This window comes from Equus quagga, chromosome 2, assembly GCF_021613505.1.
Source record: "Equus quagga isolate Etosha38 chromosome 2, UCLA_HA_Equagga_1.0, whole genome shotgun sequence".
In the NCBI taxonomy this organism is placed as follows: domain Eukaryota; kingdom Metazoa; phylum Chordata; class Mammalia; order Perissodactyla; family Equidae; genus Equus; species Equus quagga.
The window spans coordinates 145,529,918-145,545,561 of NC_060268.1; the positions used below are offsets into that span (position 1 = coordinate 145,529,918).

Consider the following 15,644-nt stretch of genomic DNA (forward strand, 5'->3'; position numbering starts at 1 on the left):
TAAAAAGATGTAAATTGTGACATCAACAACATAAAACATGAGGAGGGACAAGTAAATGTACAGAACATTTTTATGCAATTGTAGTTAAGTTGTTTTCAGTTTACAATAGACGTTACAACTATAAGATGTATTATAAAAGCCTCATGGTAATCATGAAGCAAAAACCTATAGTAGTTACAAAAATGATAAAGAGAAAAGTACCAAAGCATAGCACTACAAAAAAATCATTAATTCACAAAGATAGACAGCAAAAGAGGAAGAAAGTAACAAAGGAATGACAAAACAATCAGAAAACAATGAAGCAGCAATAGTAAGTCCTTGCTTATCAATAATTACTCTAAATGTAAATGGTTTAAATTCTCCAATTAAATGATATAGTGATTGAATGAATTAAAAAACAAGACAACCATATGCTGCCTAGACAAGGCTCAATCAACTTCAAGGATACACATAGACTCAAAGTGAAGGGATGGAAAAGTGTATTCCAAACAAATACAAACCAAGAGAGCATGGGTAGCTATACTTACATCAGACAACATAAACTTTAAGTCAAAAATGGTAACAAGAGACAAACAAGATTATTGTATAGTGATAAAGGGATCAATTCATCAAAAGGATACAACAATTGTAAATATATGTTCACCCACTATTAGAGCACCTAAATATATTAAACAACAGTTCTGAAGAGAGAAACAGACAGCCCTGCAATAATTGTAGGAGACTTCAATACCCAACTTTCAACAATGGCTAGATCATCCAGAGAGAAAATCAATAAGGAAATAATAGATTTGAACTAAACTTTAGACTAATGGACCTAACAGACACATGCAAACATCACATCCAGTTGCAACAGTATACACATTCTTCTGAAGCACACATGGAATATTTTTCAGGAGACATCATATGTTAGGTCACAAGAAAAGTCTTAAAAAGTTTAAGAAGAGTAAATCATACCCAGTATCTTTTCTGAACACAACGGTATGAAACAAGAAATCAATAACAAAAGAAAAGCTGGAATATTTACAAATATGTGTAAATTAAACACTATACTTCTGAATATCTAATGGATCAAAGAAGAAATCAAAAAATATCTTCAGACAAACAAAAATGGAAACACAACATACTAAAATTGTGGGAAGCGTTATAAGAGGGAAATTTATGGAAATAGATGCCTGCGTCAAGAAAAAGAAGGGGCCAACCCAGTGGTGCAGCAGTTAAGTTCACACGTTCTTCTTCAGTGGCCTGGGATTTGCTGGCTCAGATCCTGGGTGCGGACCTACACACCACTTGTCAAACCATGCTGTGGCAGACGTCCCACATATAAAGTAGAAGAATATGGGCATGTTTATTTTAGTGGCACATAATGAAGGATGCATATTTATCTTTGTTTGCAGGGTTAGCAAAGAGAGGAGGATTGGTGGCAACTGTTATCTCAGGGCTAATCTTCCTCAAAAAAAAAAAAGGAAAAGGAAAGATATCAAATAAACAACCTAATCTTACACCTCAAAGAACTACAAAAAGAACAAACTAAGCCCAACGTTAGCAGAAGGAGGGAGATAATAATGATAAGAGCAGAAATGAATTAAATAGACTAGAAGGACAATGGAAACAATCAGTGAAACTGAGAGTTGTATTTTTTTTAAAGATAAACAAAACTGACAAACCTTTAGCTAAAGTAACTAATAAAAAAAGAGAGATGGCTCAAATAAATAAAATTATAAAAATAAGAGGAGACATTAAAATTGATACTGTAGAAATATAAGCATCATGGGACTCCCGTGAACAATTATATATGAATGCATTAGATGATTTATGAGAAATGGGTAAATTCCTAGAAACATACAATTTACCAATACTGAATTATGAAGTGAGGGAAAATCTGAATAGACTAACAATGAGCAAAGAGATTAAATCAGTAATCAAAAATCTCTCAACAAATGAAAGCCCAGGACCAGATGGCTTCACTAGTGAATTCTAAAAAAGATTTGAAAAAGAATTAATACAAATCCTCCTCAAACTCTTCCAACAAACTGAAGAAAAAGGAACACTTCCAAACGCATTTTACAAAGCCAGCATTATCCTGATACTAAAATCAGAAAAAGACACCACAAGAAAAGAAAATCACAGGCCAATATCCCTGATGAACATAGATGCAAATGTCCTCAAGAAAATACTAGTAAACTGAATTCAACAGTCCATTAAAGGATCATACACCATGATCAAGTGGGATCTATCTCTGGGATGCAAAGATGGTTCAACATACACAAATCAATAAGGGTGATATACTACCTTAATAGAATGAAGGATAAAAATTACACGATCATCTCAACACATGCAGAAAAGCCATTTGACAAAGCTAAACTTCTTTTCATGATAAAAACTCTCAAAAAATTAGATATAGCAGGAATGTACCTCTATACAATAAAGGCTATATATGACAAACCCATAGCTAAAATTATGCAAAGTTAAAAGCCTTTCCTCTAAGATCAGAAACAAGACAAAGATGCCCACTCTCACCACTTGTATTCAACATAGTACTAGAAGTCCTAGCCAGAGTAGTTAGGCAAGGAAAAGAAAGAAAAGGCATCCAAGTCAGAAAGGAAGATGTAAAATTATGTCTGTTTGTAGATGACATGATCTTATCTAAAAAACACCCTAAAGAGTCCAATGAAACACAATTTACTGAAATTAGTAACCAGGGTGAAAGACCTGTACACTGAGAACTATAAGACATTAATGAAAGAAATTGAAAAAGACACAAAAAGATATCCCATGTTCATAGATTGGAAGAATTAATATTATACTAAAATGTCCATACCGCCCAAATGATCTGCAGATTCAAAGCAATCCCTATCAAAATTCCAATGTAATTTTTCATAGAAATAGCAAAATCTATTCTAAAATTTGTATAGAACCAAAAAGACCCTGAATAGGCAAACCAATCCTGAGAAACAAGAATAAAGTTTGAAGCATCACACTTCCTGATCTCAAACTATATTACAAAGCTATAGTAATCAAAACAGTATGGTACCAGCATGAAAACAGTCACATAGACCTGTGGAACAGAATTGAGACCCCAGAAATAAATGCATGCTTATGGTCAACTAATCTTTGACAGGGGCACTATGAACAGACAGTGGGGAAAGGACAGTCTCTTCAATAAATTGTGTTGGGATAACTGAATAGCCGCATGCAAAAGAATGAAACTGGACTCCTATGCTACACCACTCACAAAAATTAAGCTGAAGTGGATTAAAGACTTAAATGTAAGACTTGAAACTTTAAAATTCCTAGAAGAAAACAAAGGAGAAAAGCTCCTAGACGTTGGCCTTGCCAATAATTTTTTGTATAAGACACCAAAAGCACAGGCAATAAAACCAAAAATAAACAAGTGGGACTAACTAAAAAGCTTCTACACAGCAATGGAAACAATCAACATATTGAAAAGGCAACCTGCAGAATGGGAGAAAATATTTACAAACCATATATTTGATAAGGGGTTAATATCCAAAATATATGAAGAACTCACAGCTCAAGCAAAAATGCAAGTAATCTGACTAAAAAATGGGTAAAGGACCAGAATACACATTTTTCCAAAGAAGACATATAGATGGCCAACATGTACATGAAAGGTACTCAACATCACTAATCATCAGGGAAATACAAATCAAAACCACAATAAGATATCACCTCACACCTGTCAAAATGGCTATTATCAAAAAGACAAGAAATAACAAATGTTGGCCAGGATGTGGAGAAAGGAAAGCCTTATACACTTTGGGTAGAAATGTAAATCAGTACAATCCTTATGGGAAAACACTAGAGAGGTTCCTATATAAATTATAACAGAAAAATTAAAAAGAATATAAAAAAGCCAAAAAAAAAAAAGAAGGAAATACTGCCATTTGCGACAAATTGGCTGAAATTGGAAGGCATAAAGCCAAATGAAATAAGCCAGACAGCGAAAGATATAGTACTGAATCACTTACATATGGAATCTAATTTTAAAAAATGAACTTCATAGAAGTTCATAGAAAAATAAAAATGTTCACCAATTAAAATCAAGTCCTATCTTCTAGTTTAATTATTTGTTAATGTGGCAATCTATTTAGGTTATCACACTCGAGAACATAGAATAGATGACAACATTCTTTTAAAAGATAAGTTCACTCTATATGTATCCTGCTGCTATTGTTCAATTATCATATAGACAGTTACACAGGAAGAGTTACAATTTGATACATGTCTTATGGTGTCAATTATTCCTCAGTAAAGTCGTAAATAAATAAACAACCCAGGTAGAATTTGTCAAGTTCTTTGGGAAATTCACTGAAATAATACATGTTTAAGCATCGTACCTAGCTTATAGCAGGTGCTCAATAAATATTATCTAGTATTATTAATTGAGTTTATTTTAGATTCAAAGCCACAGCACTTGTTATTTCAGATCTCCTGTCTATTCATCCTTTCCTCCCTTCCCATTCCTTGTTTGCCCCTGGGTATTTATGCCTTTGTGTTCTTGTCTCACTTTTTTCTGACCTACCACTTGCCTTGACCCTTTGCTTTTTACATGCTATCTACAATAATAAGAATTCTTATTATTGTCTCCTTTTCTTAAAAGAAGGACCTTAGGCTCGGAGAGGCTAAACAGCCTGTCCCAAATCACCCAACTAATGGGTAGCAGAGCCAGAATTTGAACCCAGATCTCACCAGGCCATCCATAGTCAGTCCTTTCTTATGTTGTCATTTCCCCACCTTTTCAATGCCAACCTAAAGAAGTCAGTCCTGAATCCTCATGCGGCCATGCACAATGGTGCCCAGCACACCAGGCTTTTGAGAGCTGAATCCAGCAAGCCATGAGCCCTGGCATGGAGCCATGTGCTCAGAAGAGCGGGTACCTTTTCTGATTCTCACAAAGGTACCAAAAGAGCTAACAGAGGCAGCCTATCTCCACACTGTTATGTGACAAACATGCTCCTTCCAGAACCAACTTGGAATTATCTACAAGTCAACATGTTTGCAACTCTGCAAGTGGGTGCTGGATGACTGGCTGGCCTGCATTACTATCCTGTCTTTTAAGTTACGGTAAAAGAGCAATTATTTATCCTTGGGTAAATGTGTGGTAGTTTTGCTGAGTCACTCATGCATGGATATAGAGGTGAAGTGAAATCAGAGACTGTCGTGCTAATTCACCCTGTATTTCTGAAAGCAATTATCAGAACAAAGAACAAGGACCTCTTATGGTAGATATAACCTCTTCTTCATATCATATTTTCATGATTGATTATCCTATGAACTTCCTTTCACATGGATTTTCTGTCAAGTGTGGATGACGAAGATACTGGTAAATGAAAATAGAAATGTTCACTGATTAAAATCAGGTCCTACCTTCTGCTTTGACTATTTTTTTAACTATTTTTAATGTGGCCATCTATTTAGGTTATCACATTCAAGAACATAGAATAGATGTCAACATTCTTTTAAAAGATAAGCTCATTCTATATGTCTCCTGCTGCTATTACTAAATTATCATATAGACAGTGATGCAGGAAGAGTTACAATTTGATAAATGGATAAAATAAGTTATCTAATATATCGTCCAAGTGTCCTAGTGATTCTGATAAAATGAATAAGAGGCCAGAATGAATTAGATAATGTTTGCAAGGGTTAATTATTGTTTTCCAGATCTAAAGAAGTATGATTTGAACTAGTTTAACATATTTTAGCCTCTCTCTCCCTCCTTCCTTCCATCCCTTCTTCTGTCCCTCTGTCTGGCATGAAGGAGTACATGAAGTCATGGTATATCTTATATTCCATTAATATTCCATGGAATATCAAATATTTCCATGGAATATCAAATATTCCATTAAACGAAGATTACCTTTGACCATATCGGATAACCATTTTTCAAACTCAGAGTTCAATAGGTTATACCTAGTAGGAATTTACCGGATCTAGTTTACCAAAGATGGTATAAGATCTTGTAGTACATCCATGCAATAAGAATAAACTCTACTTGTTATTGTTCTTTTGTTGTAATTGCCAGTTAATAAAGGATTCCAGAGGAAAGATATGCCAGTTTTTTACTGTAAATGGGTGTTTCCAAAAGTTTTAAGAATTAACAAATATCTTTTCGCCTTTATATCTAGTTTATTATCCTAAGACTATAAAACTAGTTATTGTGAAATGAAGGCAAGAAGGGATTTATATGTACAGGGATTACATACGAATTTATGTTATAATTGAAGGGTTCCTAAAGTTCAAAAGATAAGTTCCGCTCACTAGCAACATTGCCTGAAATTTCACTAGTAGAAATGTACTTCTTTGAGTTAGGCTTTTGCCTCCAGAAAAAGTTCATTGAAAGATTCTGGAAGGGGGCTGGCCCCATGGCCAAGTGGTTAAGTTCTCATGCTCCACTTCAGGAGCCAGGGTTTACCAGTTCAGATCCTGGGCATGGACCTACCCACCACTAATCAAGCCATGCTATGGCAGCATCCCACATAGAAGAACTAGAATGACCTACGACTAAGATATATAGCTTGCACTGGGGCTTTGGGGAGAAGAAACAAAAAGAGGAAGGTTGGTGACAGATGTTGGCTAAGAGCCAATCTTCAAAAACAACCAGTAATAATACTAATAAGCTCTTTAAAAGAAAAGATTCTGGAAGAAATGGCTCATCAAGTCTGTATCAGTCACTAATTATAATAATAGTTATTGTTTTGTGAAAGTTTACTGGGTTCTAGAAACTACATTACATGGCTTTTATTTTTTTATTTTATTTACCTATTTTTGAGGAAGATTATTCCTGAGCTAACATCCGCCTCTAACCCTCCTCTTTTTGCCGAGGAAGATTGGCCCTGAGCTAACATCCATGCCCATCCTCCTCTACTGTATATGTGGGATGCCTGCCACAGTGTGGCTTGATAAACGGTGTGTAGGTCTGCACCTGGGATCCAAACCACCAATCCCCAGGCCGCCAAAGCTGAGCATGCAAACTTAACTGCTATGCCACTAAGCTGGCCCCCTTTTTTTTTTAAATTTTTTTTGCAGAGGAAGATTAGCCCTGAGCTAACATCTGTTGCCAATTTTCCTCTTTTTTTTGCTTGAGGAAGATTAGCCCTGGGCTAACATCTGTGCCAAACTTCCTCCACTTTATATGTGGGTCACTGCCACAACATGGTTGACAAGTGGTATAGGTTTGCGCCTGGGATCTGAACCTGTGAACACAGGCCACCAAAGCAGAGCACTCTGAACTTAACTGCTATGCCGTAGGGCTGGCCCCAGAAACTACACTAGGCATCTTTTAAACATGACCTGTTATCGTCACAACAGTCCTACTGAGTAGATGTTAATTTTCCATTTTGTAGTCGAGAAAATTCAGGATAATAGAAATTAAATACACTCTTAAAGTATATGAGACGGAGTCCAGAATCAAACCAAGGTGTGCCTGACTCTAAAGCCTCACCAATTTCCTGTGGGCACTGGTTTCTCAGGGGACATTCTGAAAAACACCCCTAGTAAAGGATCTTGGGAAAAGGCATCAAAAGGTGAGTTGGGAAGACCACAAATGTGGGTTGGGAGAACCACAAAAACAAAATTTAACATGTGTCTTGCTTCACTTAGGGCTAGTACTGATCAGATGTCACCTTCTGTCCAGTCCTTGTCTAAATTACCACTCAGTCTCCACTCTTGACGTTGACATCCATGAAATTTGATGGTGTCTTAAATTGGTCTTGCAGGTGTTATTTGGTGACAAGATGTTCTATTCTCAGACATTTTTTGACCACTTCATTGCCACCAAGGTGTGCAACCGGAAGCTATTTCATCATATTTGCAGCAACTTCCTATTTACTTTGAGTGGATTTGATTGGAAAAACTTAAACATGGTATGTGTAAGAAGACAGATCCAGAAAAGCAATTGGTTTTTACACAGAGGTGAGGAGAGTTTGTTCTGAATTGCATGGAAACCACCTGCCAAGGTCTCCTTTTTGTCTCCTGGAACATAATCATCTATTCATGGCTTCCAACCAAGGCTGAGAGTCCACTTGCTTTAGCAGGAAGATTTGAGAAGAAGGTTTGGCCACTGAAAATTCTCACCAACACTTGCTGTTGGCCAAAGTGCCACCATTGAAAAGTTCTTCACTTCGATTAAGGCTATGGTTTTGAAATTTATCTTGCTGTGCCTGAGCCCTATCTCAAACTTACTGAGTAGAATTTCAGAGAGTGAGCCCAGATTGTATTTTTTGAATCAATTTTCCACTTCCATAGGTAATTTGACAATAGACATTTTGTGAACTACCTACTTTTGTAATCCAAAGGGGTAAAGGGATGGCTCTTCAATGATAGCCACATATTTACCGTTCAAGCGATAAGTGTTGGAGTTCTTGTCAAGTCCTTTCCAACTTGACTGAGATCCTTTTCTTTCTTAGTTACCATTAGCTGACCAGAAAAGTGGGATGGGGAAAGAGAGGAAGCTACTGTTTACTCCTCAGCAAGAGAGAAGATATGTTTGAAAACAGAGGTGGGACAGAGCTGAAAATGATCTTTGACTATCTCACAGCCTGCTGCCCAGAGCCCTGTCTCCCTCTGTCAGTGGAAAGCATTGATTAACACTTTCCTTGCTTTTAAACAAGATTTATAAAAACGTGTTTATACAAAGCAAACCTTAGTCGCTGCCTTTTCACATTCATTTCTCACTTTCTCAATTTACTGGGGAAACTATGCCTGCCTACCACTTAGATGGAAGCATATCACATAGGCAGAGGCAGAGCTAAGTAAAAAGACCTTTAAGCAAACTCAATAATTTCAAAAGCACCCTCTTGACATGGCCAAAGAATTTTCTAAAGAAAGCGTCCACCAAACGACACTCTTGAACTTTCATTGGGGACCTTCACTGTACATTTGTGTGGTCAGATTGCCTTTTTCCTTTCTGTTGGAGACTGGACTGTGGAATGTTACAGTGCCTGCAAGGACGTTTATTTTAGTGGAGCATAACAAAGGATGCATAGTAGCATTTATGGAACTTCAAAAACACATGTCTAGAACTCAACTCTAGAGATTTTGGTATTGATTCATAGGTTTTGGTAGCTTGTAAGTAGTTGTATTTTTTTTAAAAGCTCCAAGATATTTCTGATGCCCACTTTGGTAGAAAAAATAACTCTTTGTATACTAAAAGAAAATGCAATTGAAAATAGGAAAACATCAAGGGTTTTTTGTTTTTTTTTTTGAGGAAGATTAGCCCTGAGCTAACTACTGCCAATCCTCCTCTTTTTGCTGAGGAAGACTGGCCCTGAGCTAACATCCATGCCCATCTTCCTCTGCTTTATATGTGGGACACCTACCACAGCATGGCTTGACAAACGGTGCCATGTCCTTCCTGTCCCAGGATCCGAACTGGCAAATCCCCAGCCGCCAAAGCAAACGTGCGCACTTAACCACTGCACCACCGGGCCGGCCCCAAGGATTTTTTTATCCAGAAGAAATCTAAGTGTTAATGGCTGTTAAAGTACTGGACTGATTATGCCCCCAAAATTTTCAAAGAGCCCAGTAGAACATTTACCGCATTTTTAAAATCAGAAAGCAAAAGGAAAAATTCAGATCTGTTCCCAGTGTCTTATGATGAACAACTTTCTCAGAATGTCCTTTGGACTTAACACAGGGTGAAGGAGACGGTCACTGGGGCTTTTAGCCCTTGACCTCCTACACTCTTGGACCTGTCTGAGGTGAGGCTGGAAAGAAAGGTGTATTACCTCTATCTGTGACCAGCAGGATGCCTTCTGTGGGCTTTATGATGGCACTGCCCAGGACAGAAGAATAGAGCTAAGGAAGAAGAAAGCTCTTAAGATGGGCTTGTTTGGTTAATGTGTCTTCATGGTATGGTACATGTTTATTCCTAAAAACAAAAAAGGAAAGAAAGAAAATATTCATATTTACTTGTGGTGTGATTATATGATTAGCCTGCAGGTGAGAAATAATCTCTTTACTTTTCAGAGTCGCTTGGATGTTTATTTGGCACAGAGCCCTGCGGGAACGTCTGTTCAGAATATGCTGCACTGGGCCCAGGTATGGCTTCCTATTCCTGAGATGATGCACAGGTATCTCTGCAGGATCCCGGAGGAGCGCCCCCAGAGAGCTCACTGCAGGGTTTTGCAGGCACTTGCCACTGTCAGTTGATGTTTCTGCAATCAGCATCAACATATTTTGATTTCCTTTACTTCCTTTTATTTTCCATATCCTCAGTATCTGATGTTTGGTCTTGGTTCCCAGATATGATGACTGAACTCTGATCCTGAGATTCCTCCAAACTGCTTTTTCTAGGGAAAGCTTGTATGTCCTCTTTTGGGAAATTGTCGCTCTAATGGAAGTTTATATAACATGATACAGGCTACTCCAGATCTGTTCATCCTTCAGTTGGCATATGGGCCATTTCAGAGTGCTGTATTCAGCAAATTAAACATTAGGGAGGGATTAAAATGGGTTAATGGTTTCTGTTTTTACCTTCTGTATAAGTTTGTGGGGTTTTTTTGCTACTATATTACTCAACGTTTGGCAAGCTCAGAGATAAGTCAGATTCAACTGGTATAGCTTTCCGAGTTAAGGATGAGTGTGTGTGTGTGTGTGTGTGTGAAGAGAAAGAGACAGAGAAAGACAGAGAGAGAAAAGATCTTCCCAAAGTTTTAACGTATCTGAGAGCTCTAGGAATTTGCATTTTAACCTACGACCGAATAAATTTGTTCAATGCTTTAAAGTTGAGAATCACTGCTATAGATAGCCTGAAATTTTAGTTGAGGATTTCTCAAATTATCTGAAGAGTTCTACCGACAGGAGATAAGCCTGCAAGTTCCTATGGGAAGAAAGATGTTCAGGACACGGGGCCTCCTACTGCTGAGGAGATAGCCTCAGGTGGGGATGGCCTTCCAGGTAATACAACTTCAATTTCACGTTTATTGAGCACTCACACTGTGTCCTTCTTGCTGTTCCCATACATGATTTCATTCAGTCTCACCTAATTCTCATAACAATCTTTCAACAAAGGCATTGATACCTCATTCTACAAATGTTATAGCCAATCCCTTACACATCTCACAGCTGACTCCTCTCAAAGAGAACTCTTCTCTTTTGACAGAAAGTCCTCTTCAGGATAGACATAAGTAAGGAGAGGGAGATAAAACGTTTATTCATAAATTATGTAGACAGCTAAGGCAAGGATGATGATGATGATGATGATGATGGTAGTAATATTAGCAAAAAGGGCAATTTGTTGAGCGTTCTTAGGTGCTACATGATTTTTATGCCTTACCTTACTTAATCTTCACAACCCTGTGAGAAGAATGTTACTGTCATTCCTATTTCACAGATGAAAAAGATTTAGAGAAGATAAATATCTTGCCCTGGATCACAGATGCAATAATCCAGTAGGCCTGGATTCAAACCAGCTCTGTTTGATGCTAGAACTCAAGTTCCTAACTGGTACACTCTGTTGCTTCCCATTGCTGAGAACCTGCAGAAGCTCAATAGCAGCAAGTGACTAGTCCCTCTGTAAATACAAACCATGATCAGAATAATTTTAAACTAAAACTCTATTAAATTAACACGAAAAAAAATATCTGAGATTCAAGTTAAGAAAAAGCCCATGGAGTAGTCTGAGAAAAATTTAATGAAGTGCTTAAGGTAAATGTGAAAATTATCTGTCTCCTTTATCCAACATGGCTGGCAAATAACAGAAAAAGGAACCCAAAGGTATATGACTGTCTCTATTCTAGTATCTGAAATCTAAAAACTAAAATGCAAAAACGGGTCTGCGTGGTGTCTCAGCCTGCGGCCACATTACTGACAACAAGGCAGGCTGCTTGGCCCTGCAGACGGGAGACAGACAGCAGCGCTGCACCTCACACAGAAAGCACTGAGGGCGTTCTGTGAGTGAACATTCCTTCTTTTTTTTTTTTTTTTTGAGGAAGATCAGCCCTGAGCTAACCAGCGCCAATCCTCCTCTTTTTGCTGAGAAAAGACTGGTCCTGAGCTAACATCCATGTCTATCTTCCTCTACTTTATACGTGGGACACCTACCACAGTATGGCTTGCCAAATGGTGCAGCGTCCCCACCTGGGATTCCAACCGGTGAACCCCGGGCCGCTGAGAAGCGGAACATGCGCACTTAACCTCTGTGCCACCAGGCCACCCAGAATATTCCTTCTAATAGTAACAAAAGTGTTTCAGAATAGCGAATGTAGTCATAACATCCTACACCATCTGACAAGGATAATAATATGTAAAGTTGTTTAATAATAATAGCTGTCTTTTTTAATGTAGGAGATTTATAGGTAGTGCTTTATTTAAATAATTATAAAAATTCCTGAAGCTAAGCTATTCAAGAATCATTCAGTTCAGCATCTTTTAAAAATTTCTTTGTATGACATTGTCACATATAAAGGCATCATTATCTAAGGATTGTCATTGGAAAAGTATAAAAGGATGTAAAAGATAGTCAGTTCCGTGGATTAGTATCAATTTTTATCATTTTTATCATTTGGCTTACTAATCTTTATTGAATTTTAGTTCATGTGCCTAAAAAGTAGAATGCAATGTCTATTCTTTTTTTTGTAAATTTTGGTTTACTGTCTTTAAATGTACGTTGTTTTCTTATATCATCTTAATTCTTAGTGTTTATTGTTTTTATTTTATTATAGGCTGTTAATTCTGGTCAGTTCCAAGCGTTTGATTGGGGAAACCATGATCAGAACATAATGCATTTCCACCAGGTACAACAATAGTGGTATCATCAGTTGCATACTGGAAATGAACTAATAAAAGTAGTGTCCACTCATTAAGCACGTACTAGGCCCCATTCCCTCTGCCAGATATATTATGTAGATTAGATGCTACATATTGGGTTCTTACCATGTGTCATATCATTATTTTTGATCTTCACAATGACCTTGCATGGTAAATATTATTATCTCCATTTTTCCAGAGGTGCAGAGAGTTTAGGTAAATTGTCAAAATTATCTAACTAGTGAAGAACCAGAATATGACCCAGGAGTTCTTGGATCTTAAGTCCATTCTTCTACTACACTTATTCTTTCTCAAAAAATAGAAACTCTTGGCACTTACAGCACTATTTTAAAGAGAGAATTAAAGATACATAATCTTTGTTTATAGAGCATATTCTCTGACTTCTTATCCATAAAATCAACTAACAATGTCCTAATAGTTATTTGGGATGTCATTTGTTACACATCTTAAAAAAAATGATACGTGGATCATTAAAGATATACAGACAGAAATATCACCTTTAAGCAAAAGCAGTGCTATCTGCCAAAGAATGTTGTGTCGACAGGATTCTTGACATTATCTGCGAAAACTTTTGAAGCAAAAATCTATATTAAAGGGAAGTACATGTTGTTGTTGTTATTATTTTTATCTGGTATATAAGGAAATCCAATTATGATTTTGGCTTCTTACTTGTAGACTGAGCTCTAATTAAATGAGTGGTCATCAGAGATACAGGGGTTTTTCAAATAAGGATGTGAAAATTTGGAAATTTTTTAAAAAGCAAATTTTAATGCGACCCTGATAACTACAATAGTGAAAATACATTACATCAACTGGCATGAAAAATATGATTTCTCTCCTAAATTGCTATAGCTATATGTGTGTGTGTATGTGTGGCTGCCCACATGCACAGACTCACACACTATGTCAAAGTACTAGTTATTCTCATAATTAACCAGTTCCTTGTCCCAGCAATAGTATACAGTTGCTTTATAAAAAAGTTTTTAGATGATGACCTTACCCTGTAAGACTCAGATACCTGCTTGGATGACAGTTGAGTCACAAGCATTAGCTTTATCATTGTGCTTGCAGATTCTGTCAAAATACGTGGTGATTCAGGTTCAATTATGAACCTGTTGCTTGGGGCTTTGGAGAAAAAAAGGAAAACCCAAAGCAAACTGAGAGTGAACTATATACACAGCAATAACCTTAGTCACAGCTATATGTAATAACACCATAAATTAGACAGGTGTAATTACCAATCCTTTATTACTAAGAAAGTGAGAAAAAATCGTGCCAAAAAGCTGTCACATGTCATTTGGATCCTGATCTTGATATTGCTGTGGTGTCTTGTAGGCTCCCCTTTCCTGCTGAGCAGGGTATTAAATCATTGCAGTAGAGGTATTCTGATTTGGGGGACTCCTCAGACCCACTTCGTGCCTTAAAGCTTGCTAATATTTATTGCTGCTTCTGTGTTGCATTGTTTTTTTATTCTTTATCTCTTTCTGTCTTTGCATTTAAATATTTATGCTTTGTATTATTCTACTGAGAAAACTAGAGAGTCAGGAAAGCTTACTTCTTCTTTCATCAGTTGCACCCTGCTCCACGCTGTCCTGAGCCCATCTTCCTCTGGCATGCACTACTGGTCAGTGCTGATCTGCCTTCATTTCCTTCTCTGTGCTTCGTCTTACCTTCTCATAGCCACACATTCTCATTTACCACTGGCTCTTAAGCCCAGATTCAAGGTGTAGGGGAGGAAGACATTTCCTCTCCCCAAATGGGGGTTCGTCTGGCCGGAGAAGGAATTAAATTCACATGAGACAGAATAGCAAGAGAAAATCAAACAAACCTTTATGAGGAACCATGGCCCGGGGCCTTTCTTCCTGAAGGAAGAAAGGGCACCAAAGAAGTAGGGTGCACATAGTGGTTATATACCCCCAAACAGGGTGTTTCACATATGATTGAAATGCCCCTCCCACAATAGTCACAAGATTGCCCTGTCACACAGCGCTTGATGGACAGAGCAGATAATGGTCTGCTATCTCGGTGGGTGTAGCAGGAGGCAAGTCAATTGTCTGGAGCTGGGCGGTCACAGGTGAGCACAGCAATCAGTTCCTAGCCTAAGGAAAGATGCTTAATCCTTAAGAAATGCCAACATTGGGAGGGGGATGGAAGTCAGTTACAGGAGGTTACCAGACAAGCACAATAAAATGCAGATTTAAGTCCTTGCCTTTGGTATTGATTAAGAGTTTTTGGAGAGAAGGTCATCTCCTTTCTTCTTCCTGGTACAGAGAGGGAGGCACCTTTACAGATAGAGATTTACCTTACAAATGTAAAGGTGTCCTAACAAAGGGCAAGTTCCATTCCTCAGAGCCTCCTTCCCTGTCCCAGTTTATCAAAAGCAATCAGCCTCAAATAATCCTGATGCCAAAGAGACATATCTTGGGGTGGCCAATTCCAGGTCCCCACAAAGGCTTCTCAGTATTATAGGGTAGGGGTGACATGCTTAAGATATTTAGCAATGCAAAGACCTAGGCACCAATCTATCAACTGACAGTAACATCTGGAATGACTATACCTGTGTGCTCTGCCTGAATGTCACCCTGCTAAGAGAACTGAATGTGGACAGTCATCAAGTCAGGGGTCTCCCCCAGGCCATTTCTAGTCCTCTAAGAAATCTCTCCCTGGCCAAGGTTACTGTTTCCTAATGATCTACATCTCTGTCCCTGTTAACCTTTCCTTCCTAATCTTGCTGCCCAAATTACCTATGATGTATTAATCTGCTTGGGCTGCCATAAAAAAATACCATAGACTGAGTGGTTTAAACAACAAAAATTTATTTCTCATGGTTCTGGAAGCTAGAAGTCCGAGAT

General features: G+C 37.7%; 1 protein-coding gene across 4 annotated transcripts in view; it reads left to right on the top strand.

Annotated features, from left to right (window-relative positions):
• Positions 1 to 15,644, top strand: part of LOC124236129 (lipase member K) — a 48,839-nt gene that overhangs the window by 31,087 nt on the left and 2,108 nt on the right. For 2 of the 4 annotated variants that reach the window (XM_046654845.1, XM_046654846.1), the window contains exons 7-9: positions 7,740 to 7,886; positions 9,991 to 10,062; positions 12,687 to 12,758. In XM_046654845.1, coding sequence (XP_046510801.1) covers positions 7,740 to 7,886; positions 9,991 to 10,062; positions 12,687 to 12,758 — 291 coding nt within the window. The remainder of the gene's footprint in view (positions 1 to 7,739; positions 7,887 to 9,990; positions 10,063 to 12,686; positions 12,759 to 15,644) is intronic. The other 2 variants (XM_046654847.1, XM_046654849.1) reach the window with 2 other exon arrangements.